At 37.1% G+C, this 27,795-nt stretch overlaps 1 protein-coding gene across 1 annotated transcript; it reads left to right on the top strand.

Annotated features, from left to right (window-relative positions):
- Window positions 1-336: 336 nt before the first annotated feature.
- On the top strand, window positions 337-27,074 carry LOC583528 (microsomal triglyceride transfer protein large subunit). The gene is made up of 17 exons (XM_783433.5): window positions 337-511; window positions 2,553-2,656; window positions 8,584-8,783; window positions 9,976-10,206; window positions 10,547-10,815; window positions 11,791-11,941; window positions 12,891-13,051; window positions 14,129-14,297; window positions 15,130-15,246; window positions 16,225-16,437; window positions 16,829-17,043; window positions 18,130-18,227; window positions 18,944-19,065; window positions 20,875-21,108; window positions 22,948-23,072; window positions 24,239-24,409; window positions 25,386-27,074. Exons 2-17 carry the CDS (start codon window positions 2,602-2,604, stop codon window positions 25,558-25,560), a joined length of 2,706 nt encoding a protein of 901 aa, XP_788526.4. The 5' UTR covers window positions 337-511; window positions 2,553-2,601; the 3' UTR covers window positions 25,561-27,074.
- The last annotated feature ends 721 nt before the right edge of the window (window positions 27,075-27,795 follow it).

Here is a 27,795-nt window from a genome sequence, read left to right as displayed (position 1 = left end):
AACTATTCGAGATGATTGGTCGTCATAGTTGAAAGAGAACTTGACAACAATATAAGGTCAGCCCACAATATTACATGCCCCGCCCCCTTTCCAGTTAACACGGCAATGTTGCCAATTTTTACAAAATCGTATTATCTTTAGATCCTTTATCATCTTCTTATTTTCCAGATTAACCATTTTAAAATGCATTTTAAGATAAAATATTGTGTAATCTATACTTTATTGTATTTAAGAGAACAAATTATATTATGTGTGAATAAAAAGATAAACCTTAGGATCTTTTGCTTAGATTGGCAGCACGTACTTTATTTGCATACAATCAACCCGCGTTGATGGTTTGCGATAAACAGCTGATCGCAAACAACTGCGGACGTCGTGCTTACTGTACATTTCGTAGCGTTTTACAACTTTCAAGACTGCGACCGAACTTGCTGTATAATTTGGTTGCTGTATGTTATTGCTGTAGCTGTAGTACTGTGGACTGCTCTCCTGAAAAACCACCTCATACAAGGTAGGCCTAATTTTCTTTCAAAATGATTCGCTGGTCGTAAGTTTGCCGTAATTTGCTGTCATCTCCCTTGTCTAAATCTGAGTTTCGTTTGAAGATGTGCATGCTCTCTTTTCAATGAGTAAAGTTACAGTAGTTTTAAGTGTTTGATAATTGATTTTTTAAATTGAGCCTTTTCAATTAGTTTTGTGGTGGATGGTAATGGTGATCACTTACATTTCAAAGGAGTCCTTCTATCTGTAATTTATGGAAGTTGTTTACAGGTAGATTTATGTTAATGATGTGCTTCAAAATATAAATAATCAAAGCCAAATTAATGATAGATCTATGATTAATGTCTACTAACTTTTCCTTGTCAAATAACAGAAATCAGAATGGGTTTTATTAAACTGTAGACCAAAAGCTTCAGTCTCTCTATATCTCCACTAGACATGGGGAATGTCAACACATGTCAGTTTTATTAAAGAAATGACCCATATCAGATGATTATTTCTGTCTAATTAAACTGTATCTTTAAATGTTCCAGAAAAATAGGGTTAGAACCTAGACTTGTAGGTGAAGCCAAGAAATAATTCCTATTTTTATGTCAGCCGGATATTTAACAAAATATTAAAAGGTGAAGGGTGTTCTTGTTCTATATATGTTACTTTAACAAAAGATTGTCTTTGATTAAACTCTCTTTCATATCCACTAGTCGATCTATATTATCTTATTTAATATTTTCTTGTTTGGTATAAACTGTACAGCCTCAAATGCACTATATCAGTTGCTGGTACACACATGTAGGCCTATATAGAGGAGGTATGTAAGCGTTCGTGTACCAAAGTATCAAATTAAGTACATGCTATTTGATGCTATGTACATGTATGACTCACTTCGAAAGGACTTTGTCAACAAGTCCACAATTCTTTATAAACCTGATTTTATTGAAGACGTTTTATAGAGTATTGATTTTAAGCCTTCGCAGTATTAGCAAACATAAAGAGCTCACAATAAGTAAAACTATCATCCTGAGACCATTTCAGTCAACTGCATGTACTAGGCCTATAGGAATAAATGTGTTTGTAACTTTCTTTTTCTGTTGTAAAGATGTAAACCTACATGTATAAACCCCCCCCCCCCCCTCACCCCCCCCCCCCAAAAAAAAAGAATATTCATGAAGCCAGTTTTTTTCCCCACATGCATGTACATGTTCTAGCAAATTTTCATTGGTCCACGTACACATGACCTAGTTATTATAATGACTGAAATTGAATCAAAGTGACCTTCACATTCATACAACAAGATTTGTACATTGATCATAGTTTTGAATGCTTATCACATTTCTATGACGAAGTGCCAGTGAATCAGTGCACAAAACACTAGTTTAACAAGGTACAATTTGATAAGGAGGGTGCATTTAGTCATGTACTCCTTTGATTGCCAAACTTGTGGCCTCTGTTATCACCCTTTGTGTCAGTTTACTTATCAGATTTAATCTCAGCCCTACTGTTCAGTGGTGGGTGTGCATTGTACAAATTTGCAATCTTGAGCCTGAGGAAGATTTCCAATGTACCCACATGTGCAATTTAGGACTGTGTTTCTGGACAGCTCTGTAGCAAATTGTAGATTTTCACTGTGTTGAATTCTGAAGCATCTTCACAATCTGTAACTGCACCTGTAACAGCGCTGGACTGTCTTGATTTTTATAGTACATCATCATTTTGACGAAGGTACATTGTAGAATTATCTGACAATTCATATTAAGATTCATGTACCTGATTTGTTTGAATGAATGTTTTTTTCTTCTGTCACACATTGCAGATTTGTAGGCTTACTTGTACCATCATTCTGATAGCCTGCAAATCTTATCATTGATGTAATATGTATTGTGCTTTGGAATGTAGCAATACATAGACATTGTGTTTTATCAACATCAATATCATCATATCCTGCTTCTCTCTTGCTCTTCTTTCTCTTCTTTCTCTTTTGTTCTATTTCCCTTTATCAATCTCTTCATCTCTTCACTTCAATATTTTCTTTTCTTTTTATTTCCTTTATTCAGTTATTGGTTGACCTTTGGCCTGTTGGTGAGAAGAAGGTAAAGAGAAAACATGATGAAGTCTGTTCATTTGCTGTCATTACTGGCATCTTTTGCCCTTTGTGTTGGTAAGTAATGTAGCAAAGAATATCATAAAAGGACCACTATTCATAATTTGAGAAAAGGGTCATTATTCATGAGGGCTGCTATTGATAATCAAAGAAGAAGAGGGTCGCTACTCATAATGTGAGAATAAGGTCGCTATTCACCCTTTTTTGTAGCATGAATAGCGGTCCTTATGAGTGGTGACCCCCAATATAAATTATGAATAGCACCCTTCTTCATGTTTTATGATTTGGCGACCCACATGTCGTATTATGAATAGCGACCCTGTTTATAAATAGTGGTCCTTATGAATAACGGTTGTTATGCCTTTATGAAAAGTGACCCCCTAAAATGCATTTTAGGAATAGCGGTCATTCACTCACAGGAAGTTGCACGCTATGAATAGCGGTCCTTATGACTAGCGAGGTTACCCCATTCTTTTTAATTGACTTTCATTGTGTGGTCAGATATAGTAGAAGGACATGCTTCAAATGAATTGAAAACTCCTGTTGCCATTTCTATTCAAAAGCCTGATAAAGTTTCCAACATTAATACAAGTGGGAAAATATAAAGAAGAAGTGATAATAAAGCGTAGGAAAAGTTATGACTTTGAGCAAGCTTCAGAGCTTTAGTGCTCCTGCGGAGTATACTGGTAGGTCGATCTCTTTTCTAGATGGTTATTACATTTTGAACATTAAGAAAGAGAATTGTGCTGTTAAAAAGTCTATACATGTATGATTGACTCGTGTGGCACTAGCTGTCACCATTTGCAAGTTGTCACTTAGCTATTGGCCAGATTAGTGCTACCATCACTGTTTTCTTTCATTCACCTTCATGCAGTGATGAAACATTTTTAGATAGGACAACATAAATGTACCTTTGAATGTTCAGACATAATTCATGTGGCATTTCATTTTCATCATTTTGTGATTTATGTAACTTAGCTATCAGCCAGATCATTGCTTCTATCCCTGTTTCTGATGCCATGTTTGGAACAATTCAAATCTTACCTTTCCTACAGTGATTCTTGTGGCAGCTTAATCATTTGTGACTTGTCATTCATCTATTGGCCAGGTCACCGATATCCTATCACTCTTTTCTTTCATTCATAAGCTCCTCAGAGCGAACGAGCAAAGCTCAAAGGTCTTGATAGACAATATCACTCGGCCATTGAGTATTGAATAATTATTTGCCTATCTTAATCAAATAGTCAGAGTTGACCTTGTGGTGTATTTCAGATTAGAATTCTACTGTTCTAAGTATCCCTTGTAGAAATGTACATGTATATGAAACCTTTGATTGGAATTAGGGTTTGAAATTATCCTGTGGTAAACCAATAGGCCTAATTAATTTCTTGATTACTAGAGGAAATTAGTTGAAACACTGCATCTATTGCAAAGAGTAAATGTGATGAATTCATCCTTTGGCCGTCTTATAAAAGAATAGATCCTTATTTTTGTATGCAAGCAAAGTCTTTAGTAGGCCTACCGGTAGATTGTGAACCTAAATCTTAAACAATGTCAATATGCTACAGCTAAAAGATATATATTATGTAAAGTTTGGAAATTGCCCTAGAGAGACTTTTTTGAAAACTTCTAGGGTATATTGCCTTTGCATGTTTCTCTATGTATGTCGTAGTACTGTACTGGTGATTGTAACTGCCATTTTAAAGCCTATTGCGTTTTAAAATCTCATGTTGATCATATATGATGACCGACCATGCATGAATGAATAAATCAATCAATAAATAAAATGTAAATGTCCTTGTGATGAGTATGCTTTTATCAATTGTGCGATCTAGCGGCTCTACCTGTATGTTAGTATTGAAGACAGTTATAATCATAGATGATAGGTAATTTTATAGTTTTGTAAACATTGAAAATTTAAATTTACTTATAATTTCAGAAATACATGATTCCAATCTCTCTTGCAATTGCAATTGCTCGACCAAGAGAAGTACGTACATGTACATGTAGGCCATGCCCCTATATGTACCGGTAAAAATATGCACATATACTTATCTTAGAAAAGAGATACCTGGTCTGTCCTTCCCATTTTCATTGAGATTAATACCATTACCTTGAGTATAGATTAAAAGTTCTTTTTTTTTTTTTAGAGTGGTAGTGTTGAATGTATTTCCTTTTGTTGGCAGGAAGGCAGGAAGTCATGTGAGCCTAAACAAAATCACTATACACTGTACATAGCTTATGAATGAGGAAAACAGAGCCATGCATACTAGCTGCCAGTTCAAGTATACGTCCAATTTGCTTCCATTCAAGTTTAAAGTTCATTTTTTGATTTACAAACCTGGCCAAGTCCAAGAGGTGGATTGTATACCCTGCATATTTGATACCTTTATTACTGAATACTAATTTAATATGAATCCTAAGTTTGTTTATAATGATCGTAATCAGACTACCTTTAAACAAAATTATTATCTGACAAAAGACATTTGCATTTTCTTGCATTGCCAACTTTAATATTCCCAAAAATGATCTTATGAACTGTTATTTGAAGTGGCCATATTAGAAATAAACTTTTGCTGTTCAAGCAATGTTATGCTGCTAGTACTACATGTACTGTACATGCAGTTATTCTGTCTTTCTGACAAACTATTCAGTATGCACACTTTTGCTTTTTAATTTCCAATGCCCCTTCTCTAGTTATTATGTACTAGTACAAATCATCAGGACATCATTAAATCAGAAGTCTGAGTTTCATTTTTTTTTTAATCAATCAGTAGGATAATTTTAGAGAGTACTATTTTTTGTTATCAGCCCATATCCATTGTCCTCAATCTCACTATACCGACTGTCATTTCATTGATAAACTCTCTAAAGAATTGGACTCGACTACACAGTCATGTGACAATGTTATTGGGAAATGAAGCCTGTTTGTGGTGACTAATTATTGTCTGTCCTTGTCAGTGTTTGAAGATTAAATGAGCAATGTAGGTCACATCTACATATATAGGAGTTCCTTAACCTTGATCATCCAGGCACTGTCATTTGAGCTGGCACGTGGTGAATAAACAGAAGAAAAGAAGAGAAAAGAACACAGAAAATGAAACAGAGATAATATGAGGTTACAGGGGATGTACTGTACAGTAAGTGATCTTCAGACATTTTAGTATCCCATTGTTTGTCATATTTGTGCCTACATGTACAGTTGTAGTACACGTGTATAATATGCGCAAATGGGATGAATTGCTTTGTCTTGCATTTATTTGCACGACAACAAGTGGCAGTAGTGGTTGGGGGGGGGGGGGGGAAGCCCCTCCCTCCACCCGAAGACAAACAATCTAAAGCACACATATATATCAATAAATGTAATAAATATTCATCTTGTTTTTATCTCCTCTTGTGTTTATAATATATGTCATACATTTTTATTTGACTTTAGAACTTTGTACATAAATTCTACATGCATTTAAACAGCTTGATTTTCTTCAGACTTTATCCTTTTCTTTGATGACCAATTTTTTAATAAAAATCTTATCGCAAAGTATAACTGATATGAAACTGCATTTCTCACAGATAAAAAAAATCTCCACAAAGATAAATTCATAGCCATCCTCTTCTTGGTAAGAAACATTTTTTTGATGTAAATTGAGTTTCCATGGAGATGGTTTTCATATGAAGGGTTTTATGGATTTTTCTAACTATTATTATTAAAATGTGATTTGATGCGAGCAACTGTGCATATTCTGCTTAACCTCTCTTTTTGCAGTCTATTATCTAGCATATGTGCGTTTGCTATGAAATGAATGCATTGTATATACAGGGAGTTTTACAGTTGCTATATGTCTACTTTAACTGGTGTATCTCTTTCTGTTTGTCCGTCTGTTTTTTTCTTCTTCTGTTTCTCTGTTTCATTTTTATTTCTCTCTCTCCCTGTACTCTTCTCTTTCTTTCTCCATCTCTTGTTCCCTCTCCCTTTTCTCTCTCTCTCCTTTCTCTCTTTCTCTCTCTTTCTCTTGATCTCTCTTTTTCCCTCTTTCTCTTGATCTCTTTCTGTTTCTCTATCCTTCTCTCCTTTTCTCTCTCTTTCTCTCTCTTTCTCTCTCTCTTTATATATCTTTCTCTCTCATTCTCCCTCTCTCTTTCTCTTTCTCTTTATATCTCTTTCTCTCTCATTCTCTCTCCTTCTCTCTCCTTTCCTCTCCTTTCCTCTCTCTTCTGTCTCAGTTTCATTTCCCCGTCTCTCTTTTCAGTACAGTTGTGTATGTTACTCTGTGTCAGTCGCTCCCTCTTTCTCTGTAAGTCTGTCTGTTATTCCCACTCTCTCTTCTGTGTACCCTTTTCACACAAATATGCCTTTTCCTCTGTATATTTCAATATGCCATTCTCGTGCTTTCCTTCAAACTGCTTTCCCTTCAGCTGCAGCTCTTGCTCTCTATAAAAAAAGAATACCGGTAACTAGTATTTTGCTTGGTGCAAATTTTATTGTGAGATCTTTGCATTTTTTTCTCTTCTGCACTTTCGCCTTTTGTCCACCTCTGGGCATTCCACTACAGATCCTGTAGGCAGACGTTTCCTTAGTATGGCTTGCATTTCTTGTGTGTTGCTCATGTTGTAATCAGGTTCAATTGTATAATGTTTCAGTTCGTGTTTCCTGCTTGTGTAGTACTTAATTCGTGGAAAGTTTGTTGACCTTCTGCAAAAAGTTTACAGGTCATATGAGTTGATTGATTTCTAATTGCTATGTGGCTTTCGTGAAATAGCAAAGTTATTTAACCTATATGAAACAGAGGAGTTTTAGACATATTAGCAGATGGTCCCCTGCTTACTTGAAAAGTGAATTGTGGTGGTGGTTGTGCCCAATCTGTTACTGTTTATTTAATGCACTATATTAAATGGTAAATTGTCATTGTAATTAATTCACCAAAGACAGAGTATGAAATTGACATGTGTATTGTAGTAGTTCATGTACATGTAGTTTACAGCATAGAAAAACTAATCAAACTAATGTCTACATTTTTCAAACAAAGAAACAAACAATTGGAAGAAAGGGATCGAAGCAATAATGAATCATAATCTTCAAAACATAACTCAAAGCAAAATATAAAGTAGATTAAGCATGTAAATGTGGTTGCGTCATTGGTTTAATCACTTGGAATAAAACAGATTAGGGTTCAAACCTTTGCTAGTTAATAATGTCCTGTGGCGAGATATACAGTAGGTATGAATGGCTACCTGGTTTGCTCAAACATTACATATTATTAAAGTTGCTGAGATATAGTTTGGTATTGCACTGTAAAGCACTTTAAGGGAAATCCAGCCCTAATAGTAAAAAAAAAAAAAACTCCAAAAGATAGCAAAAAAATCAGAGAAGTAGACTGGGGAAAGTTTGAGCGAAATCTGACAAAATATAAGAAAGTCATAGATTTTTTTAAAGTTATAACCACTATACACTGTATGTATGGAAACCTCAAATTGGTTAAATTGGTAATGCCACCATGGAGTGTTAGACAACTTTCCCATTTGTATTTGTTCCAATTAACACATGAAATGAATAAAATTCAATTTTTATCATTATGTAATTTGACAAGGATGGTCCAAGTATAGTGCCCCAAGGGTGAAGGAACTTGGGATAAAAACTGCAAGTAGAGATATTTTTGTACAAGACATATGGGAGAGTTATCCATATCACTATGTCTCTATACCTGCATGCACTGAGAAAATTGCCAATTTGAGATTCGCATAGCTGTAGTGATCTCATATTTCAAACATTCATAGCCTTCTTATTCTTGGCCTGATTTATTTCAAATTTTCGACCGGTTCTGTTTATCTTCTTTTCTGCTTTCTTTCAAAAGAACTTATTACCAAGGGTTAGATTGCCCTTCATATAAGTAAACAGTTTTCATCATGAGTGTTTATAATCATCAAATTTGAGGCTGATTGCTGAATTCAGTATTATTGAAACTTCTTTCTCTCTATCGATTCTCAAGGAGGTCGAGCGGTGTCCTATGAGACTGGAAAGACATACCGCTACAACTATGCCACCGATGTAGAAATCAGTGATCCCAGCTCGGGAGAGGACTGGAGCAGCGATGGATCCAAAGTGGGCTTCAAGCTGTCATCAGTTGTCGACTTGGCTGTCGTCTGGCAAAACCCCCAAGATGCTTATGAAAAGATCTGGAAATTGACAGTAAGTACATGTACAGTGTGTTCGAAATTTACATTGTACAAATTAGCTTGGTCCTTTTGACAATGAAAAAATAGCATGTTTCTTGTAGAGTAGACCATTGATTTTGTGTGACGACCATTAGATAAAGCTGTGGCACACTGTTGAAAATTCCCTTGATAGATGGCAAGTTCTATATAATTAAAATGTAAAATGATGACATTTAATGGCTTTTGAGATACTAGGGTTGGAATATATAAAAGGCTCTTTCATGTAATTGGGCAATTAATGCAATAAGTTATTGTAGCAAGTCACAAGACATTTTCTTGCTTTCTCAGAGATAGCTTTACATGTATGATGATTAGGGACTTAACCTAATTGCTTAGTGACATTTGCTCATGGGCCCTGTTTCATAAAAACTTATCATCAATAACAAGGTACGATAACTGTTACAAGCTACTGAAATCATGGGATTTGATTGGCTGAGAGTAAAGTTGTTACAGAAATGTTAGTATTCGTTATTGATAATAAGTTTGATGAAACAGGGCCCTGGCTTTTTTCATCAAAGATAAAGGGATATGGTTGCAATTAGGTTTTAGGTTCAGGTTAAAGATAAACTTGAGTTCTGGTAAAAAAAAGAAAATGAATTCTCACAGAATCTAATGAAACTTACACTGAATGTTCAAGATTACAAATAAATGTCATGTGCCAAACAATTTTGGAAGAAAATGTATACTGGCTGAGTAATGAGCATAGAAAGATAAGGAAATCAGGGTATAGTACTAGCCCCGACACCATGTGTGTTGTCCCATATACATCTATCTGTGTAAGTGATTGTTACTTTACCAAGACTCTGCCAAATTTATGATGATTTTGATGACTCTAGAACCTTGCATTACACACCATTACTTACATGCTATATGATCAACTTTTCTGATCCATTCCACACCTTTTCTTTCACAATGCAATCGCATTACCAGTACTCCAGTTTATCTTTAAGGTTCATTTTTGGGTATAATTTGTAGTCAAGTGTTGAAGTTAGAATTGGGTTTGTGAAGGACATTGATCACAGAGCAGTTATTGCCGGAGCATAGAATGAAAGTGGGGCATCAATTAAAACTCTTGAGAACCTTGCGCTATATTAGTTGAACACCCGTTGCTTTGTATATAATAAGTTTTAGAATTCATGCTTTCCGTTTTTATTTGGCGATCAAAGTTTGCAGACTCAAAACTGCAGACTCCTGGAGGGAGAACGGACGAGACGGACACGTTCAAAGCGGCACCTAACGTTCAAATTATTGGCGGGCAGCCTCTGTACGTCGTCACCAAGGCAGGGAAGGTAGGGTCCGTCTACGGCTCCACCAGTGACACGCCCTCCTCCCTCAACATGAAGAAGGGTGTGGCTAGCCTGTTCCAGTTCCAGTCCAACGAGGGCACTGTCACAGAGGTAAGGAATTAAATGCTGTATCTGGTTTGAATGAATCACGTGATGAAGTGCCCATCTGTTCGATTTAAAATCTAAAGTTCATTTTGGTCATATGGGATCAATCTAATCCGGATATTGGGTTTAAGCTCAGTCTCAGTCTTTTGGACAACTGCACATAAACAAATGGACATGATTAATGATCAGTACGCTCTCGCTTTCCCAAAACAGACCGAAGTTCTCGTCATGCTACATGCCCTTTAAAAAAAAAGAAGAGTATTAATCAAATATCAAATGGGCATCCAAACATACATATACGAGTAAACTTCTCAATATTGTAAGGTTCTGTTCTTTTATGGAATAGGTTGATGCATCTGGTGAGTGCCTGGTCAGGTACTCCTCAAACAATGGTAAGATCACCAAGTCAAAGGACATAGCCAGCTGCACCAGCCCCAGCTCTGTCAACGACTTCCAGCACCCCAGACACATCCTTGGTGTGAACGTCCAATCAGAGTGCTCGACAGTATATACCCTGTCTGATGATGGCTCCGTTGTCCAATCAGCAGAGGGAACAGAAAGCTATGGGATCAGTGTGAGCATTAGGGATACCATAGCATCATCTGTAAAGTCGAGGTATGTTCAGAGCCATCTGCATGTTTATACAGAGTTTGGCCAATCCGATTCTAATTCAACACAACGTGGCAACGCAGAACAAAAGAATATATGCCACATTGAGTCTAACTGTAATCATGTTGATCAAACTCTATTTATAAATGGCTATGGGTGGCAATGTGGCAAATGTTGTTTTGTTGGGCTAGCACAGAACAAAAGAATATACGCCACATTGAGTCTACATGTAACTGTAACCGAGTTGACCGACCTCTATGTATAAATGGCTATGGGTGTGATGAAGGATTTAGACGGATAGATTGATAAATTTGATGGAGGAAACATACATCATAAAGGCAAAGTGAACATTAATTGCTATTGAATTCAATAGTTCATGCCTTTAAAGTTTAAAGTCAAGTATGAGATCGGGATAGGATAAATGCTGCATTTTTCTGTCCTCTTTACTTATGTTTTTTTTCTTAGAGCCCGTCTGCACTAGTTTGGCCAGGGGGATTAGACCTCCCTGCAATGTCAATGACAGGTGGTTATCTCATCAAATCAGCTCTCAATTGACATAAGAAAAAGGGGATCATTAGGGACCAATGCACCGATTAGGCTTTGTTTGCTATATAGAGCGCGCAAGGAGCTATAAGTAGTGCAGTGGGGCTTTAAGTTATTACTGTGTTTCACTCTCTTCTCCCACTTCGAATTCCAATTTCTCTCTGTTTCTCCTATTTGCATCCATTAGCTGTTTACTATCGGCTTACTATTTGTTTTGACTACGCGTACTTCCAAAAGTCCAGTATGATATACAGTACCTGGAGCCTGTTTCATAAAACTTGGGATCTATAACAACTGCTAAATTTCTATGACAAATTTGATCTCAGCCAATCAGATGCCATGATTTCAGTAGCTTATAACAGTAGCTTGTAACTTGTTATTGATATCAAAGTTTATGAAACAGGGCCCAGATCATATTTCTTATTCCTTATCTTCCAGACAATCCCTGGTACTGCAGGGTTCCAGCGACGGTGCCACGCCTCTCCAAGGTGCTACCGTAGAGGGCGCTATTCAGAGTGCAGGCAGCTTCCTTGTGCAGTCCCTAGCCCAGGACATGGTTGATCAACAGTGCACAGAAAACTGTCAGGCGGTAAGTTCTCACCAAGCCAGCATTTACACTGTAACGCAAAATGTCTCGAGCTTGATTTGAATCCAATCCACAAAGTAGTTTTATGGCCCTTTTTGTCCTTGCGCTCCATAGGGGCTGGCTAATTATGCCTAACAAAAAAAAAAAGTTGTATTGCCCTTTGCGACCGACCCAAAAATCTTGAAATCTACGGTCAGCTTTTAAAAAAAAAAATTCTCTACCGTTTTTTTGAAAATAAATGTATTATAGCATTCAAAACTGAGAAATATCAGCCCAAAGAGGGAGTAAAAAAATTATTGAAAAAAGTTTTTAAAAAACATGTTTTGGCATTTAAAAGGCAATACAACATTTTTTGTATAGGCCTTATTAATAAAACACTTAGAAAGACCAGTTAACCCAGTAAAACCGTGTAACAGTCATGCTCTCTTACAAAAGTAGGCCTTCAAAAGTTTCTTGAACTAATTCACGGATGAAGCAGTTGTCAAGGTAGTGGGAAACATGTTCCATGACCTTGCAGCAATGGTAGGAAAAGCAATGCCTCCAGGGGGGTGTTTCACAAAGACTAAGATCAACTTCCAGTTGGACTTAACTATGGCAGGCCATTCATGCCACTGGTTGCTCTCACCATTGGTCTCTCAATTATGATCATTAAATAATATTTTGTCCTTCAATAATGAATTATCAAATAAGGTCAATTCTGTAGATTTGTGACCATGATTTGTACGTTCCTTGAGAAACCAATGCCAGTAATGGTTAGAGAAACCTATGGCATGAACGGCCTGCCATAGTTAAGTTCGACTTAAAGTCGATCTTAGTCTTTGTGAAACACCCCCCAGTAGACCTCTTGGAGAGGTGCACCGTCAACCATACAGAAGATGATGTGAAGCTTGAAAGTATTGATGATTGGTCACCCTTAATTGTGTTCATTTCCTTCATTTTCCATCCCTCCTAGGCGGCAGATGTGGTAGAGAAGTATAGGAACTCCATCAAATCAGAATTCTTGGCCAAGACAAAGTCTTCCTCAGCGTTCCTGCAGATCCTTGAAGCTTTCCGCCAGGCTGGCAAAGAGACCATTGTTGATATTGTCAATAGTGGTGCCAATGAAGAAATCAGGTAGGTCCCTAGAAAGAAATATCATCAGGGCCCTGTTAGACAAAAGTTACCATTGATGGTAACTTTGCCATCAAAGGTAACTACCATGGAAACCTTGATTTTGATTGGCTGTTGAGCCCTATTACCATGGTAGTTGCAATTGATGGCAAAATATTACTATCAGTTGTAAGTTTTATGCAATGGAGTCCTGAAGATGAAACAGTCTGGCACCCAACTGGAAGAAGAAGAAGAAGATATATGTGAGGTTGTTAGGCCGTATTGAAGGTACCAAGGCTGGATAATAATACTAATACCTAAACATCTATGTAAGACTATATTACTTGTTATAAACAATGATGATGATGATGATGCTTGTCATTACATCACCAGCATCCCATATATTTCATAGATATAGAGTTACAGACAAAGGTAGATATAAATGATTGACTGGTCTTTCAAAAAAGCTAAAGGTCAATCATTAGAAAGAGCTAATGATTCCTCTCAATCATTCATTTGACCAGGATGCACTGTTTTATCATCTACATCGTTTGTGTAGTAGGGAGAAGGAGGAAGGGGGTGGGTGACATGTTATAAAAGGGGAGATGGGAACAACAGGAGATGCAGGGGTGAAAAAGTAGAGCAGGAGAGAGCTGGGACCCATTTCAAAAAGCCTTTCTTCAATGACAAAAGTCAGTGACAAATCTGCTGATAACCAAGTAGCTTACAACAAAGACTGTCATTTGTCACTGATGGCAAGTTTTGTAAAACGTTGCCCAGGAAATGAATAGGGAGATGGGAGGAAGCTGATATTATGGTAGGGGTGAGAAAGGAGAGAGATGTGAAGGAAGGGAGACAAGGAGGAGGAGGGAAAGAGGAAAGGGGAAGAGAGGAGAGGGAGAAGAGAAAGGGAGGGAGAGACTGGTGGGAAGAGGTAGTGGGAGCGAGAAAGAAAAAGAGTCAGGGACACTGAAATGTAGCGAGTGAGAGAGGGCAAGGAAAAGGGGGGGGGGGGGGAGACAAAGGGAGGGTTTAAATGAAAGATCTGTGCTGGAAATTAAGAATAAGAATAACACATTTTGATATAATATTTATACCCAGGGCTCAACTGCTAGACATTGTAGCCGCTACTCAGACAAGCGCATCTTGGGAAGCAGCCTTAGAACTCCTGGACTTCAGCAACGACGACCAAGCTGAAACTATTGAGAAATTCTTGGTCAATGCAGCCTTTAACAGTCATCCAACTGAAGCAAAGATTCAGAAGATTTTTGTAAGTTCCCCTCCCACCTCCCAGACACTCCCCAAAACCAAAACAAACAAACAAACAAGACAAACAAAACAAAACCATCAACATCAACAAACAGTGTCTCATAGAGTCCCGAGAAGAGAGGCATGAAGGGTAGCCAAGGGAGGAAAAACGGGTGAAATAGGAAAAGATAAAAAATGAGGAATAGTCAATAGAGTAAAGTGAGTAGGAGAGGGAAATGAAAGTCAATGTTTTGAAATAAAATGTTAGGAGCTCTGTGGTATATTGGCAAAGGGTCTTGACTCTCCCATGAGAAGTCCTGGGTTCAAACCTTGCTTGGTTGGTGCTAGCATCCTTTGCCAAGTATTTACCAATATTTGTCCTTCTTAAACACAGGTTTAGTAAATAGCTACCTGTCAATGGTGGAATAATAGTTATAGCGCCATTAAGAAAACCACTATCAATCCTGATGAGGCTATTTAAACAGAACTGTATCATGTTGAGTTTTTAGAACTCATTGCTCTTTCATTAGGGGGTACCTACGCATCCCAATCGGTTACAAGTGAAGAGACCAACGGTTAATTCACACTGACAAGCACAGGTAACAATAAATTCATACCAGTAATATTCTTAATCTTCTTAATATTAAATGGGTTATGAAGCCTATGTCAAGGATAGCCGAAATAATAAGATCAGGTGAGACAAAAGAAAATTGGCAAAATGAAAAAATTGAACAAAAATAATGACATGGCATGTCCCCCTCTCATACGCACTTGCTTTTTCTTCTTCCAATATTGATATGAATATTAATAGCTTTTAGTGATAACTAGTTTTCCTATGTCTGATTGGTCAACAGGACTTGATCCAGGGCAAGCAGGTGACCAACGAAAATGTCCAGAAGACTCTGGCCTTATCCTTGGGTTCTACGGTCAAGATTTATTGCTCAATCAGTGAGGAGCAGTGTAGCTCACAGGTAAGTCTACTTCTATCCCCTACTATGTTCTTGATCACTGTAATGTGTGATCTTATACATTAATGTTACATGTTATACACACTCACCCACACAAACACACGGATAATGTTCACTGTGGTGTGAGTGTGTGTGTGCATTGTGTTTTTTACAGACGCGTATCAATCAGATATGATTATTTACGTCTGGGGACCGACCTTTAAACGTCACCATCCGAAAGACGCGACTCGGTTTTGAACCTGCGTCCTCTGCTGAATCAGTTTATAACTTCTACTGTTAGCTAGATTACAGGCGCACGCCACAGCGCCTAGTTGTGTGGTGTGAATTAACTCTTTTAAACCCAATATAACCAGGCTGGCTGGATTGAAACCTAACTCTGATCATTCTCTATGTGTCATCATTTGAGTACTAATCATACAGCTTAAGAAACCCACATTTTATGGTGGCAGCGGTGGGATTTGCCTTTCTGTAATAACTTTCCTATTGTGCTTAAGATTGGGGTTGAGTCAGGCGCCGTATTTTGTAGACGAAAGTGCTTTCTTCCTGTGAAAAAGAGATTGCGAAGTGTAAAAGACATTCTCACTTTGCTCAAACTAGTCACCTGGGATACATTGTAAGAAGTTATGGAGGTAGGAAAAGATGTTGTAAATGAACTGATAATGCTAAGAGTTACAATTTTTACTGCTTATTTCATCAAAGATTGCTTCTATCGATTGACACGTGAGACCATTTTACAGGATTGCAAATATTGTCCTACCTGCTTTTTTGAATTTTCACATGTTTACATCCCTTTTGAACTACATGTACTAAAAATTCCATCATAAATTTAAATTTTCCAATTTGTTCATGTTTGGAATGGGCCCAGACTTAGTCTACATGTAATTAATAAACTTGATTGTAATATTTTGCAATATTGTCAGTATAGAAATTTTATAGTAGTGTAATATACTTGGAGGAATTTTTTTCTCTCTTTTTGCACAGGTTGTGAAGGATGTTTTGGAGCATTTTACAAGTGGGCTTATTTCTGACAACCGTGATACGCGCCTGGTAGCCCTCTATGCTCTCAAGAATGTCGCCCGACCCTCGACGATGCCAGCTATCTTGGCCTTGGCTAAAGACGATGAGGACATGGATCTGATTGAAATCGCTACTGACGCCATGTCTCAGTTTGATGAAGAATGCTTTACCCCAGCGGTAATTATACATTGTTAATGTAAAGGAGACCAAAAGTGGAAAAGTTATCCCTCTTTATTTTAGTGTAGCACAAACAGCTCTACATATATAGTTATGTCTTCATCAGACTTCTTCTAAATTTGCATTTGCTGATTTTTAGCTGCACAATTTTGTACTGCAGTTTCTTGTGCATTTAGAATCATGTGTCTGCTATTGGTTGAGACTAGTTTCAGTCCATGAAACTTCTGATACTGTAATTGTCAGTCTTGTAGGCCTTGTGACAACTTCTGTGAGCACTTATCAGACTGACATTGTCTGTCTCATCGGATCGATCGCAACTCTTTATGAGACGAGGCTGGTGGACTACCTCAAAACTATAAAACTTTTATCATATATTCTTTGTCCATTGCAGATAAACAGAGGTCTGAACTCAATCTACCACCAAAACGATCGCCGTTATGCCAACGTGGTAAGAGTAGCGGCCGCCACCCTGATCCTTGGAAAGAACCCTTCTCTTCAAGATGTCATCAATATAGCTATCTCTATAACCTGTCAGGATTCTCATGAGTTCGCTAAGTTTGTATTCGCTAAGATGATGCTACTGAGCAAAGAGGATACTCAAGCAGCGTGAGTACCAAGATCACATGATCATTCAGAAATGGTCGAGAGAGAAGACCTTTCAGATAACCAAATACCTTCACCTTCCCTCATTCTATGATTCTTATTTCAGCCAGAAAGTATTCAAAAAAAGATACTGTACCTGGCATTATATGGGTGAAAGGCTTAAAAGGAGTTTGTAGGAGTGTTGATACTGTAAAAGAACACCACTCACTGAACCCAAGTTTCATTAAATATTTAATCATGAATGTATATCTTTGCTGTAAAGCAAATGTAAGTCAACTTGATTAAATTTACTCTGTATTGAAATTTGGACACATAATGCGGCATGATGAGGGCCTGATGCTCAGAGTCATAAAAGGTCGTATTCATGGAAAAAAGAAGAGGGGAAGACCTCGTAAAGGTTTCTAGATGATGAAATCACAGAATGTGGAGCAACAGGGTATGAAACGTTGAAACAGATGGCTCAAGACCGAGGAACTTGGAGAGACACTTGATATAGAATTTTGATTGGGTTTAATGAACCTGTCATAAACTGACAGATCACTATTGATGATGATTGAAATTTTATGCAATAGGTTCAATGCACTTTAATATATCTTCAAAGTGAAGAGTAGTTCAAAACAAACAATTTTTTTTTTTGGAGCCAGAAGGGCGTTAACTCTGTATTAATGTATTTGAGTTATCGCCCTCCTGGCTCCAGACAGAAGAAATTATAACATTTTCATTATTAATTACAATATCTAATGTTTAAAAAGAAATCTTTATCACATTCATGATGTCAACACTGCAATGATCCCCACATTTCTTCTCTGCAAGTCACTCTTCTGCTTTTTTATTTTTATTTTTTATTGTTGTATCTAAGTTGAGGGCTGCGGGCATGTCAAGCTACTTTGCTTATTCTGTAGCCCTCCTGCATCTAATGTAAGTTAATTATGCATTCAATATATTTGTTTAATTTCGTATTTTATCTGTATAGAATTATATACACTTCAAATATTTTATCGAACCATATTATGTTCATGAAAATGTATGATGAAATAAAGAGATGCAGAAACCAATAAATCAAATCAAATCAAATCAATTTGTACACAGTGCTGTGATAAATGAGGCCCTCGCTGACACGATGGTGTACAACTATGCTACGGTTCGATCTGGTGGATTCTCGAATGCGTACAGAAGTTTTTTGGCAGGTAGGTAAAAAAAGAAGACGAAAATATTAATTTTAAACCAATCACATTATGAGCTTAATCATGAGACCACTTCTTTAGGGAAGGGTGGCAGATCTGGGGGATGGGGCATATGCCTCCTCAGCCTCTTGGGCCAAAACAATTATTGTGCTATGCATGTATAAAGCCTGGTACAAATGAAACATACCCCCCCCCCCCACCACGTTTCAATTTTGTTTTAGAATTATTTGTCATTGTCATTGTTGTTGCTAGCTTGATTGTTTTTAAGAGAGTTTTGAGACCTAGCTGTGTCCCTTGGTCGGGTTCGGGTTGTATTTCACAACTCATGTAATTGGGCTGGTGGTATCACAAAAATATCTATGGGAATGTCTGTGCACCTGCCAGTTTAAGAAATAATGGTTATTTTTTTGTTAAATATATAGTATTTGATTCAAATTTTGATATCATAAATTTTGAATGAAGATATGATCTATGAGATGATTTTATTGTACACATACATGAACCTGTGTCTCGGCCGTCTGCCAACAAAAAAAATTACTGGCATATACTGTATTTGATTCAGAATTTCAGATTACAAAAATTGAATAAAGTTGTGCTCTATCAGGTCATCATTTTGTACAGGTGTATGTATACATGAACTTCAAAGTACAGATTACCATTTGATCTGTCCTTGAGTTGACTTTCAACTTCCAACTTTTCCTTCAAACACTATTTCCTAGAAATGGACACAACCACAGCACCCTTTGAACTAGACATGCAGATGACCGGATCTGGCCTGCTCAGAAAGAGTACTTTTGATGTTGGTATTGATGCTGCTAATGATTCACTGACCTTGATGGAGGTATGTTTGCAATCAGGGGGTGTTTCACAAAGACTAAGATTGACTTTAAGTTGGACTTAACTACATGTATGGCAGGCTGGTCATGCCACTGTTTGCTCTCACTCTTTACCGGCATTGGTTTCTTAAGGGAGGTACAAATCATGGTCACAAATCTGCAGAATTTACCTCTTTTGATAGTTCATTATTGAAGGAAAGAATATAAGATCATTATTGAGAGACCAATAGTGAGAGCAACCAGTGGTGTGAATTGCCTGCCATAGTTAAGTCCAACTTAAAGGTGATCTTAGGCTTTGTGAAATACCCCCAGGTTTATTTTTAATTTATATTTTCTTTTGATAAGGCTTCACTCAAAATGGCTGTAAAATCCCTAGCACTTATGTAATTTCTTCCAGTGTGCCATTATTTAGAGAGAGACTCTTTTTTTTTTGGGGGGGGGGGGGGGTAAGTAGGAGTGAAGGTAGACCCTATCTAGAAACAAGACCATCTCCATATGCGGCAACTGCCTAAGAGATAAACAGCCACAAATAAGACAGCCCACAAGACCGATAGTGCTTCTTACAACTGTTTAAAGATCGACGCATAGGAGTGGGCCCTAGGATATTTGACACCTTTTCAGTGTTTACTGTAATAGTACAGTATTAATGACTGCTTTGAGAGAAATAGTTGTTTTATTACGCTCAAGGGAAGGTTAGAATTGTGCTATTCCCCCAGGCTTGCCGAGGGGAATAGCCCAATTGTAACCTTCCCGAGAGCGTATGAAAACAACTATTTCTCGAATATTAAAGCAGTCATTAATACTTTTATATGCCGAAAAAAAATAGACTAAAAAATAAAAAATAAAAAATAATTTACATTTTTGTCGAAGCCGGGATTCGAACTCTTGCGTACAACAAGAGGTGTATCGAAAACCAACGCTTAGACCACTCGGCTATCGCGCGACGTTAACATGCTTGGCAGTTTTTTCCAATATATACATTAAAATGGATTGAAAACGGCTCCGCGTGAGGGATGCTTCGCAAAAGCTCCATGAAACGGACCCTTCTTTTACTTTTGCAATGCATATTGGCACGAACTTAGATCAAGATCTATCGGCAGATGTTGTTTTTTTGTTTTTGAGAGTTAATTTTCGTCTTCATGTCAACAATGCAAGATAAAATTGTCGGTAAGATAGATCGAGATTCAATTGTATTGAAATTGCCGACCAATTTTTCGCACACGTATGGTATCCTCCATCGCTCAAACCATTTTTTAACATGTAAACCTATGGGGTAACCATGGAGACTGACCTATTTTTTTAATAACCATGGTTATTAAAAATATTGAAATGTTTTATGCATGGTTACCGGGAATTTTACAGGAACAGTTGAAGTTTATGAATGCAATTCGACCAATCAGATGGCTGGATTTCTTAAGTGAGGTATATAACAGGTGTTGTCAATCACCAGGATTCAGTTTTATGACTAACAGGCCTTATGTAATACTTTGCATTTCCCGTCTATTCCCAACTATGGTAAAATCATTATCTTACTTTTTCCCTCACCCGATGACTCTGCGAGACTCTCCGAGAGAAGATGAGCTATTTCTTAACAGGCCTACAGGTTTGCTGTGTGCAGACTTGTACACACATTAATGGTTTTTCCACCAAGTCTGGTATCAACGAATTATGGTTTTCTGTACATGGAAGATCCCTTTAAAGGGTTTATTAGACCAGCATGCTGCTTACAAGATTTAGGATTTCTGTCTTGGTTGTTATTTCAGTGATGGAATGAATGAAGTTAACCTGAATGACCTTTAACCTTTGTTCATCAGGTCTTGATCTTCTCCCGAGGTCTCGAGAGTTTCTTTGGAGAGGATACCGGCGATGAAGGAGAAGCGACGGCAGGTATCGCCGTTCAGCTCCTTGGCGTTACACTTCGTCCAATCGTCTTCTTCTCCGGGTCAGGTGACCTGATGAGCATGGCGTGGAGCTTAGGCTCCTCCTCCTCTGACGACTCAGGCTACTCTGCCGTCGCAGGTCTCATCCTTCTCCAAGACCATGCTCAGGTATGAAGCCAATGGTCCAAACTTTGCTATGTCTAATAAAAGACCAAGAAATTTATTACCTCACCTGCAAGACGTTTCACAGAGACTAAGATCAATTTTAAGTTGGACTTAACTATGGCAGGAAGCTCATACCACTAGTTGCTCTCATCATTATGATTTTTAGATAATATTTTTTCCTTCAATAATGACTATTCAAAAAATGTAAATTCTATAGATTTGTGACCATGATTTGTACGTCCCTTGAGAGACCAATGCCAGTAAATGGTGAGAGCAAACAGTGGCCTAAACGGCCTGCCATAGTTAAGTCCAACTTAAAATTGATCTTAGTCTTTGCGAAACCCCCCCCCCCCCCCCCCCCCGATCGAACGGTAACATTGCATGTTCTCAAAAGAAACATGATGTAGCATGAGTAAATTACAATGTTACATTCCTGCATTATCTATTCTCCTTTTTGTAGTAGTAAAGTCTCATCACAATGAAGTGTACAAATCTTTTCATTGCTTGAGACTGACCGAATCCTCTTTGTATTAATCCAAATGACACTCTTATGATACTCATTATAATGCTTCCTATTTATTAAGTTGTTATATTAAAAGAATTTCAATATTTAGCTTTTCTTATTTCATCTATATCTAGGAATATCCATAACTCCTCAGTCCTTACTATGTTGTAAATTTAGTTTATTTTTTAATATAAAATTATATGTTCTTTTAATGCCCTGCATTTTCCAGTAAAATGAAAATGTCCTGGGCTATTGTATCTTATCCTTTGTTGTGCAAGCTAGTTTGAACAATAAAGTAATGTTTTTTTTTTTAATGACGGTACTCATGTAAGAGTGATATCCTGATGATGTGCATTAAAGGGAAAGTCCACCCCCAAAATAAGTTTGTTTCGATAGAGGCAGAATAATAAGAAAATCAGGTGAGTGAAAGTTTGAGCAAATTCTGAATGAAAATAAGAAAGTTATGAATTATTGAAGTTGTGATCAATCAAATACAAATTGGCAACTCTGTGACTTATTATACGAGCTCTCCTTCATTTGCTTTGTGCATAATATTCCATAAAATCATGTTTTCTTTGTTATTGATGACGGAATATATATTTGTTCCTTGCAGGGGGAGTATAGAAACATATTTGCAATTATTATATTTAGGGTGCATGTATGGTTGAAATTTTTCTTGAGGGAAAATGAAAATTCTAGATTTTTTTAGTATTGAGCAAATGGAAGTTGAGCTCGCATGATACGTCATAGAGTTGCCAATTTGTGTTTGATTGATCACAACTTCAAAAATCCTAACTTCCTTATTTTTAATCGGAATTTGCTCAAACTTTCACTGACTTGTTTCTCTCATTTTTCTACTCCTATTAAAACTAACTTAATTTCAGGGTGGACTTCCCCTTTTTAAGAAAGGTACACAAGAAGAACAATACCAAGATGAAGACAGGTGCAGAGGAAGCTTGGTTTAAAGAGGTCTCATTTTAACAAAGCAACTTTGCAGCTCCATCTTTTTGTTGCATTCTTTTTAAGGCTTGATACAGTGTATAACAGGATATTAATATACAAATTTAATTTCCTTGGTCCAAAAGAGTTTGTTGAAACAAGATTCCTTGTTATATAAATGTAATGCTTCCTTCAAATCTGGTCCCAAGATTTTTTCTGACTTGTTTTTCAATTACAGATCGATCAATCGATCTTATTTACTGGGTGTAAGCCACAAATATTTTTTAATAAAGATTCCTTGTAAAACAAAGTCGTCATGTATTTCCAAGGTACCCTTCAGCATCCTTGCTCAATTTTTCTGCAAATTTAAAAAAGCCTTTTACCCCCCTCACCAACAGAGTATCTCTCTACAATCCGGGCTGGAGGTCGAAGCCAATCTCCAGGGTGGTCTATCAATTGACGTTGGGGGCGCTCTTGACTTCAGCCTTTGGCATAGAACATCAACAACGACAGTCTACAACAGGTTTGTGTTGATTTGTTAGTTTTGTTTTGTTCTTGAGTCCGTGTCGTCCTATATGTACATGTATATAATTAATTTTGTTCTTGATCCCTCACTATTCAAAATAAAGCACATCGTCGCCTGGCTGGCAGAAGAGTGTTAGCTCGAATTTCAGGTAAAAAATGAAGCGCTAAGCAGAAGGGCGTACGTTAGCACTAATTCGCCTCAAACTTTTATAAAACTGACTTATTTCCGAGAAAATTTGTGGCCGTGTTCTACTATAAAATTTCAATTAGTCTTTTAAGGTTTAAACCAATTTTCGAGACGTAAAGCAGTTTAAATATGCAATAAATTTTTACATGCGAATAATTCGAAAAGTAGTTTTCGAGTCACTCGCGTGCTAACGCCCTTCTGTTAGCCGGGGGACGACGTGTTCTCTCTTTGTTTATGATCTATAATGTTGACATGATGTTTGTTTGAAAGATCCATCTGTATGCATACATGAATAGCTGCATGTTGTATGCTTTAAAATGCAATTCATAATTTTATTATAATTGAATATTAAACCCTTCTGTGCTATGGGCCGCAAATCTCACAAAAGAATTTGAGTGATGAACAATGAATTTGGATTATTTAATGTTAATATCTTACCTACAGAAACAGAAACGGTTGGCTCTATTTTGGAGTTCATATCCAGGGAAGCTATCTTATAGCGAACCTGCTATCAGGGAAACAAAGCATTTTTTTCAAAATTTCACTCTTTACATTTACTTATGACAAATGTTTTTAAAAAATGGTTCAGAAGGGATGAACATGGTTTTGGCGTGCTTTATTTGCCCTTATTATTACATTTCTTTTTCTTTCTTTTTTCATTTCATTTATTTTCATATTTCTCATGTTACATTTAAATTTCAAAATAAATATTTTTGTGTGATAAAACAAAAAATTAATACTACATAATGAATAACATAAAGATAAGTGGTCAATATAGAGTACTGCTTTAACTGAGAAAAATATGACTGGACCTACATGAAAGCAATGGCTCATTACTGCAAGCAATTAAGAAGTATATCGCTACCTTACATGTACATGATATTCTTGGAGTCCAGTAAGCCTATCTACAAAGCTCTTGTCACGTAAAACAATGCAAACAAAATCACAAAACTTTTTCATCCAACTCTCTCCTGCAGCGGTGCTCTGTCGATACGAGGCTCGACACGTTTAGTTAGTCCGTTCTTGAACGCCGGTATAAGCTATGGAGCCGATGCGTCGGGCCACATCGACTTCATCACAACCGTCAAGTTCTCTTCTCTACCTCCATCTTTCTGCTTGCAGATGATGCAAGAACCTCTATCATACAAGTAAGTGATTTTAATAATAATATAATAATAATCCGCTTTTCTATTTCACTTAATACAAATTACAGATATTCTATTACCCCAGTCATTGGATTCAATACTTGCCCGCACACAATGTGTGCATAATCTTCACTTTCTGGGGAGCATTCCAGCCAGGCATTACTTGACGCTCAAAAATTGTTTGACGATTGCAGTGATGGAATTTATTACTCATAGTTCAAGTTCATTTGTTTGATGGTTTGTTTTTACCTGGCTATTTAGGAAGCAATTAAGTATATGCTTTTAAGACTTAAAGCAAGCAGGGGACAGACGGTTTTAAATCCTCTCTGAGGGGACTTGGTAGTGAGGAATCGTGCTTTACCAAAAGGCCCCAATGCATCGACTTGGTTTCGAACCCGGGACCTCTCGTTTATGAGACCTCTGATCTACCATTGAGCCATCGCGTCTCCATTTGGTTTGACAGTCTTTGTAAAACCACAGTTTGTTCTCATGTCTTGGTTTTAAAAAAGATTTAGAATAAAGGTCTAAATTTGTCCTTTAAAAACCCCACAAAAAACAGTCACATGGAATAAGAATTTTTTGATCAAGTTTCCATTTAAAGTGCATATAAATGTACTTCAGTCTTCTTCTCTCATTCAAAATTCTCTTCATCTCTGACTTTTCTACGTTCTATTATGGTCTTCCTCCCCCTCCCACTCTCTACCCGTATGTCTCTGTCTGTCCGTCTGTCTGTCTCTCTCTCTCTCTCACACTTTATTTCACTGACTCTTACTTCCTCCCTCTCCCTCTCCCTCTTTCCGCTCCTCTCTCTCTCTCTTTCTCTCTCTCTCTCTCTCTCTGTCCGTCTCTCCCTCCTCTTTCTCCCTCTCCCTCCCCCTCCCCCTCTCTCGCTTTCCCATTTTCATCCTCCAAATTCCCCCTTTTCTCTCGTCCTGTAATATTTCTTCTCTCTCTCTCTCTACTATTTTCCCCCTCACAGGCAATTTGTCAATAAATTTGAGCAGCTGGAGAAATCACCAAAGAAGTTTGATGTCTCGTATTCCCGTAAGACGAAGGTTCTCCCGTCATCGTTCAAACTCTTCAACGAGAACTCACCGATGTGTCATGAAATGTTCGGCAAAGAAGAGGAAGAAGCCTCATCAAGTTGGTGGTAAAGACTAGGTCACTTTCTGTTCTGTCAATTTTGATATGTTTGTACTAAAGAGGATAATATTTTGATGCATGTCAATCAAATTTGGTGCCTTAAGAAGGTAGAACTGCCCAAGCGTTTCCAATATTTTCAGACAAATGGAAGCATATCTTGAAAATTACAATGGGTTTCCTTAGGCAGGTAGAAATGCCCAAATGTTTCTAATATTTTCAGACAAATATATCTTTGACATCGCAATGTGTTTTGCGTTATGATAAGTTTGAGTTTCATGGGATGATGTTTGATTCAAGGTGAACAATAAGACAAAGCACTACATTGTATGATGCACAACTTGTTTCAAAACAGCATATTAGTGATACAAGGGTTAATATTTGTTTGCAATTTACTCTAAAATCTTTGAAAGAAACCAAAGGAACATACTGCATATGATGAGTTTATTTGATTGGATTTTTTTTCTTCTTCATTATTCATTTTTCTCTTTGCAATGCCAATTTAAATCGTTTGTTTGCACTATCAAGTATTGTGATAATCAGTTAATTGTTTATCTGTGTTAATTTGAGAGATATGAGATGTTATTTATGCATAAAATATGTAGAGTGTGAAAGGAATGTACTTGATTATTACCTATACAAGGCATTTAAGCCGCTGAATAAAAAGTCGTATTTTGCACGCTGCTCCGAACATGAAACCGGAGCGTGAATGTTTGCCATATTGCCCTCTTCGATTTTCCTCCGTAGACCACTGTACTAAACTAGAGGGCAATATTGAGCCACATTCCACTCTTTCTTATCAGTGCGCTTTACACGCAGTATCGTGTAGGCGTTTAAGTGTACGCGCGGTAACAATCAGATGGACCGGCAAACAGACGGGAATAAAATAATTTGTTAAAAAATGCCTTGTTTAGGTAATAATAAATATATGGACAGGGCTTCTTTCGGGGTACATCAGAAATATTGACTCGGGGCAATATGATCTTAGCGTGGTCAATATTTCTGATATACCCCTCAAACCCATTCATTTATTATCATATGATATTTGTTTTGTAATAATGCACATAATTGTAGGTAGATAGATAATTGCATATTTACATTTAGGTAGAATATTAATTCTGAAATGTCTTGACAACATTTTCAAGAAATTGGAAAGAGAACATGTTTTCACAAAACTTTAATTGGGGCTATTTACAGTACGAGTACCATACATGAAAGTGAGATGATGTCAAAGTTGATAAACATGTAAGGCAATGGAAATTGCATAATCAGTATTATGATTCTAATAGCTGGTAATTGGACATTTAAGTTGTGTGTGGATGATTTGTATGTGATTTAACACTACAGTGTACTTAGAAGAGTGCCTTCGTGTAAAGGTTTCGGGAGGGAAAGTGTTAACGATTTCATGTACATGTATGTCATCTGTTCTAATGGCAAAATGATTCAGGGGCATCTAAAAAGTTGGACAAGTCTATGTGTGTGAAAATTATAGTCTCTCTTGTACATTTTCAAACAGATATTTAGTAACCTTCAATGTAGTTCATTGTAAGTCATCAATAGGCGTAGTCATCACAACGAGTAGAAAACTCAAACTGCAATTGAAAATGAATTTTATCCCAATTGTATTAATTACATGTTTATGTTTCTTCCTTGTAAACATTCCAATTAGTGACACAATGTTTCAGTATTTATTTCCTTTGTTGGAAAATCGTGAACATCAGCAAATACCAGGTGATGTTACATTTGTATGAGTTACAGCTAATTGGACAGCTTTTCAATATGCACATTATCACAAGGAATGCTTTTAATGTACTTGTATCTGTGAGTATTATTAACATAGAGACATGTACATATACGTTTAGGGTAAGCATGACATTCTTTGTACACACTGTAGTTAGAAACTCAGCCCTGATTTTGGAAGGATTTAAGCCCCACTGTCCTAATTGTAGCTATTTGCTCCCTCTATATAGAAAACAATGCCTAATCTGTGACTGGTCCCCATGATCCTCTTTTTCTTATGATAATTGAGAGTCGGGTTGATGAGATAACCACTTGTTAGTGACCTCCCTGGGTGGTCTAATCCCTACAAGCCAAACTAGTACAGACTGCCTTTAAGTGAAGTACTTAGGATAAGAAGAAACTTTTTTCATGATCTTGGGATAATATTTGTTTCCTTCCCTACAAGTTCTCCTATTACCTCACTCTTATGGTGATTGGGGAAACGTTACTAGCTTTGCACGTACACTGTA

This window comes from Strongylocentrotus purpuratus, unplaced genomic scaffold (assembly GCF_000002235.5).
Source record: "Strongylocentrotus purpuratus isolate Spur 01 unplaced genomic scaffold, Spur_5.0 spur5_scaffold_10, whole genome shotgun sequence".
Lineage (NCBI taxonomy): Eukaryota > Metazoa > Echinodermata > Echinoidea > Camarodonta > Strongylocentrotidae > Strongylocentrotus > Strongylocentrotus purpuratus.
This window is presented reverse-complemented; position numbering and strand designations above follow the sequence as displayed.

Bases quoted from the DNA above. Each gene is read 5' to 3' on its own strand.
- LOC583528 (XM_783433.5), top strand. From the start codon at position 2,602: ATGATGAAGTCTGTTCATTTGCTGTCATTACTGGCATCTTTTGCCCTT. The intron at 13,052-14,128 runs GTAGGTCCCTAG...ATTTATACCCAG, and splicing joins GGTGCCAATGAAGAAATCAG to GGCTCAACTGCTAGACATTG. The intron at 16,438-16,828 runs GTAATTATACAT...TGTCCATTGCAG, and splicing joins AAGAATGCTTTACCCCAGCG to ATAAACAGAGGTCTGAACTC.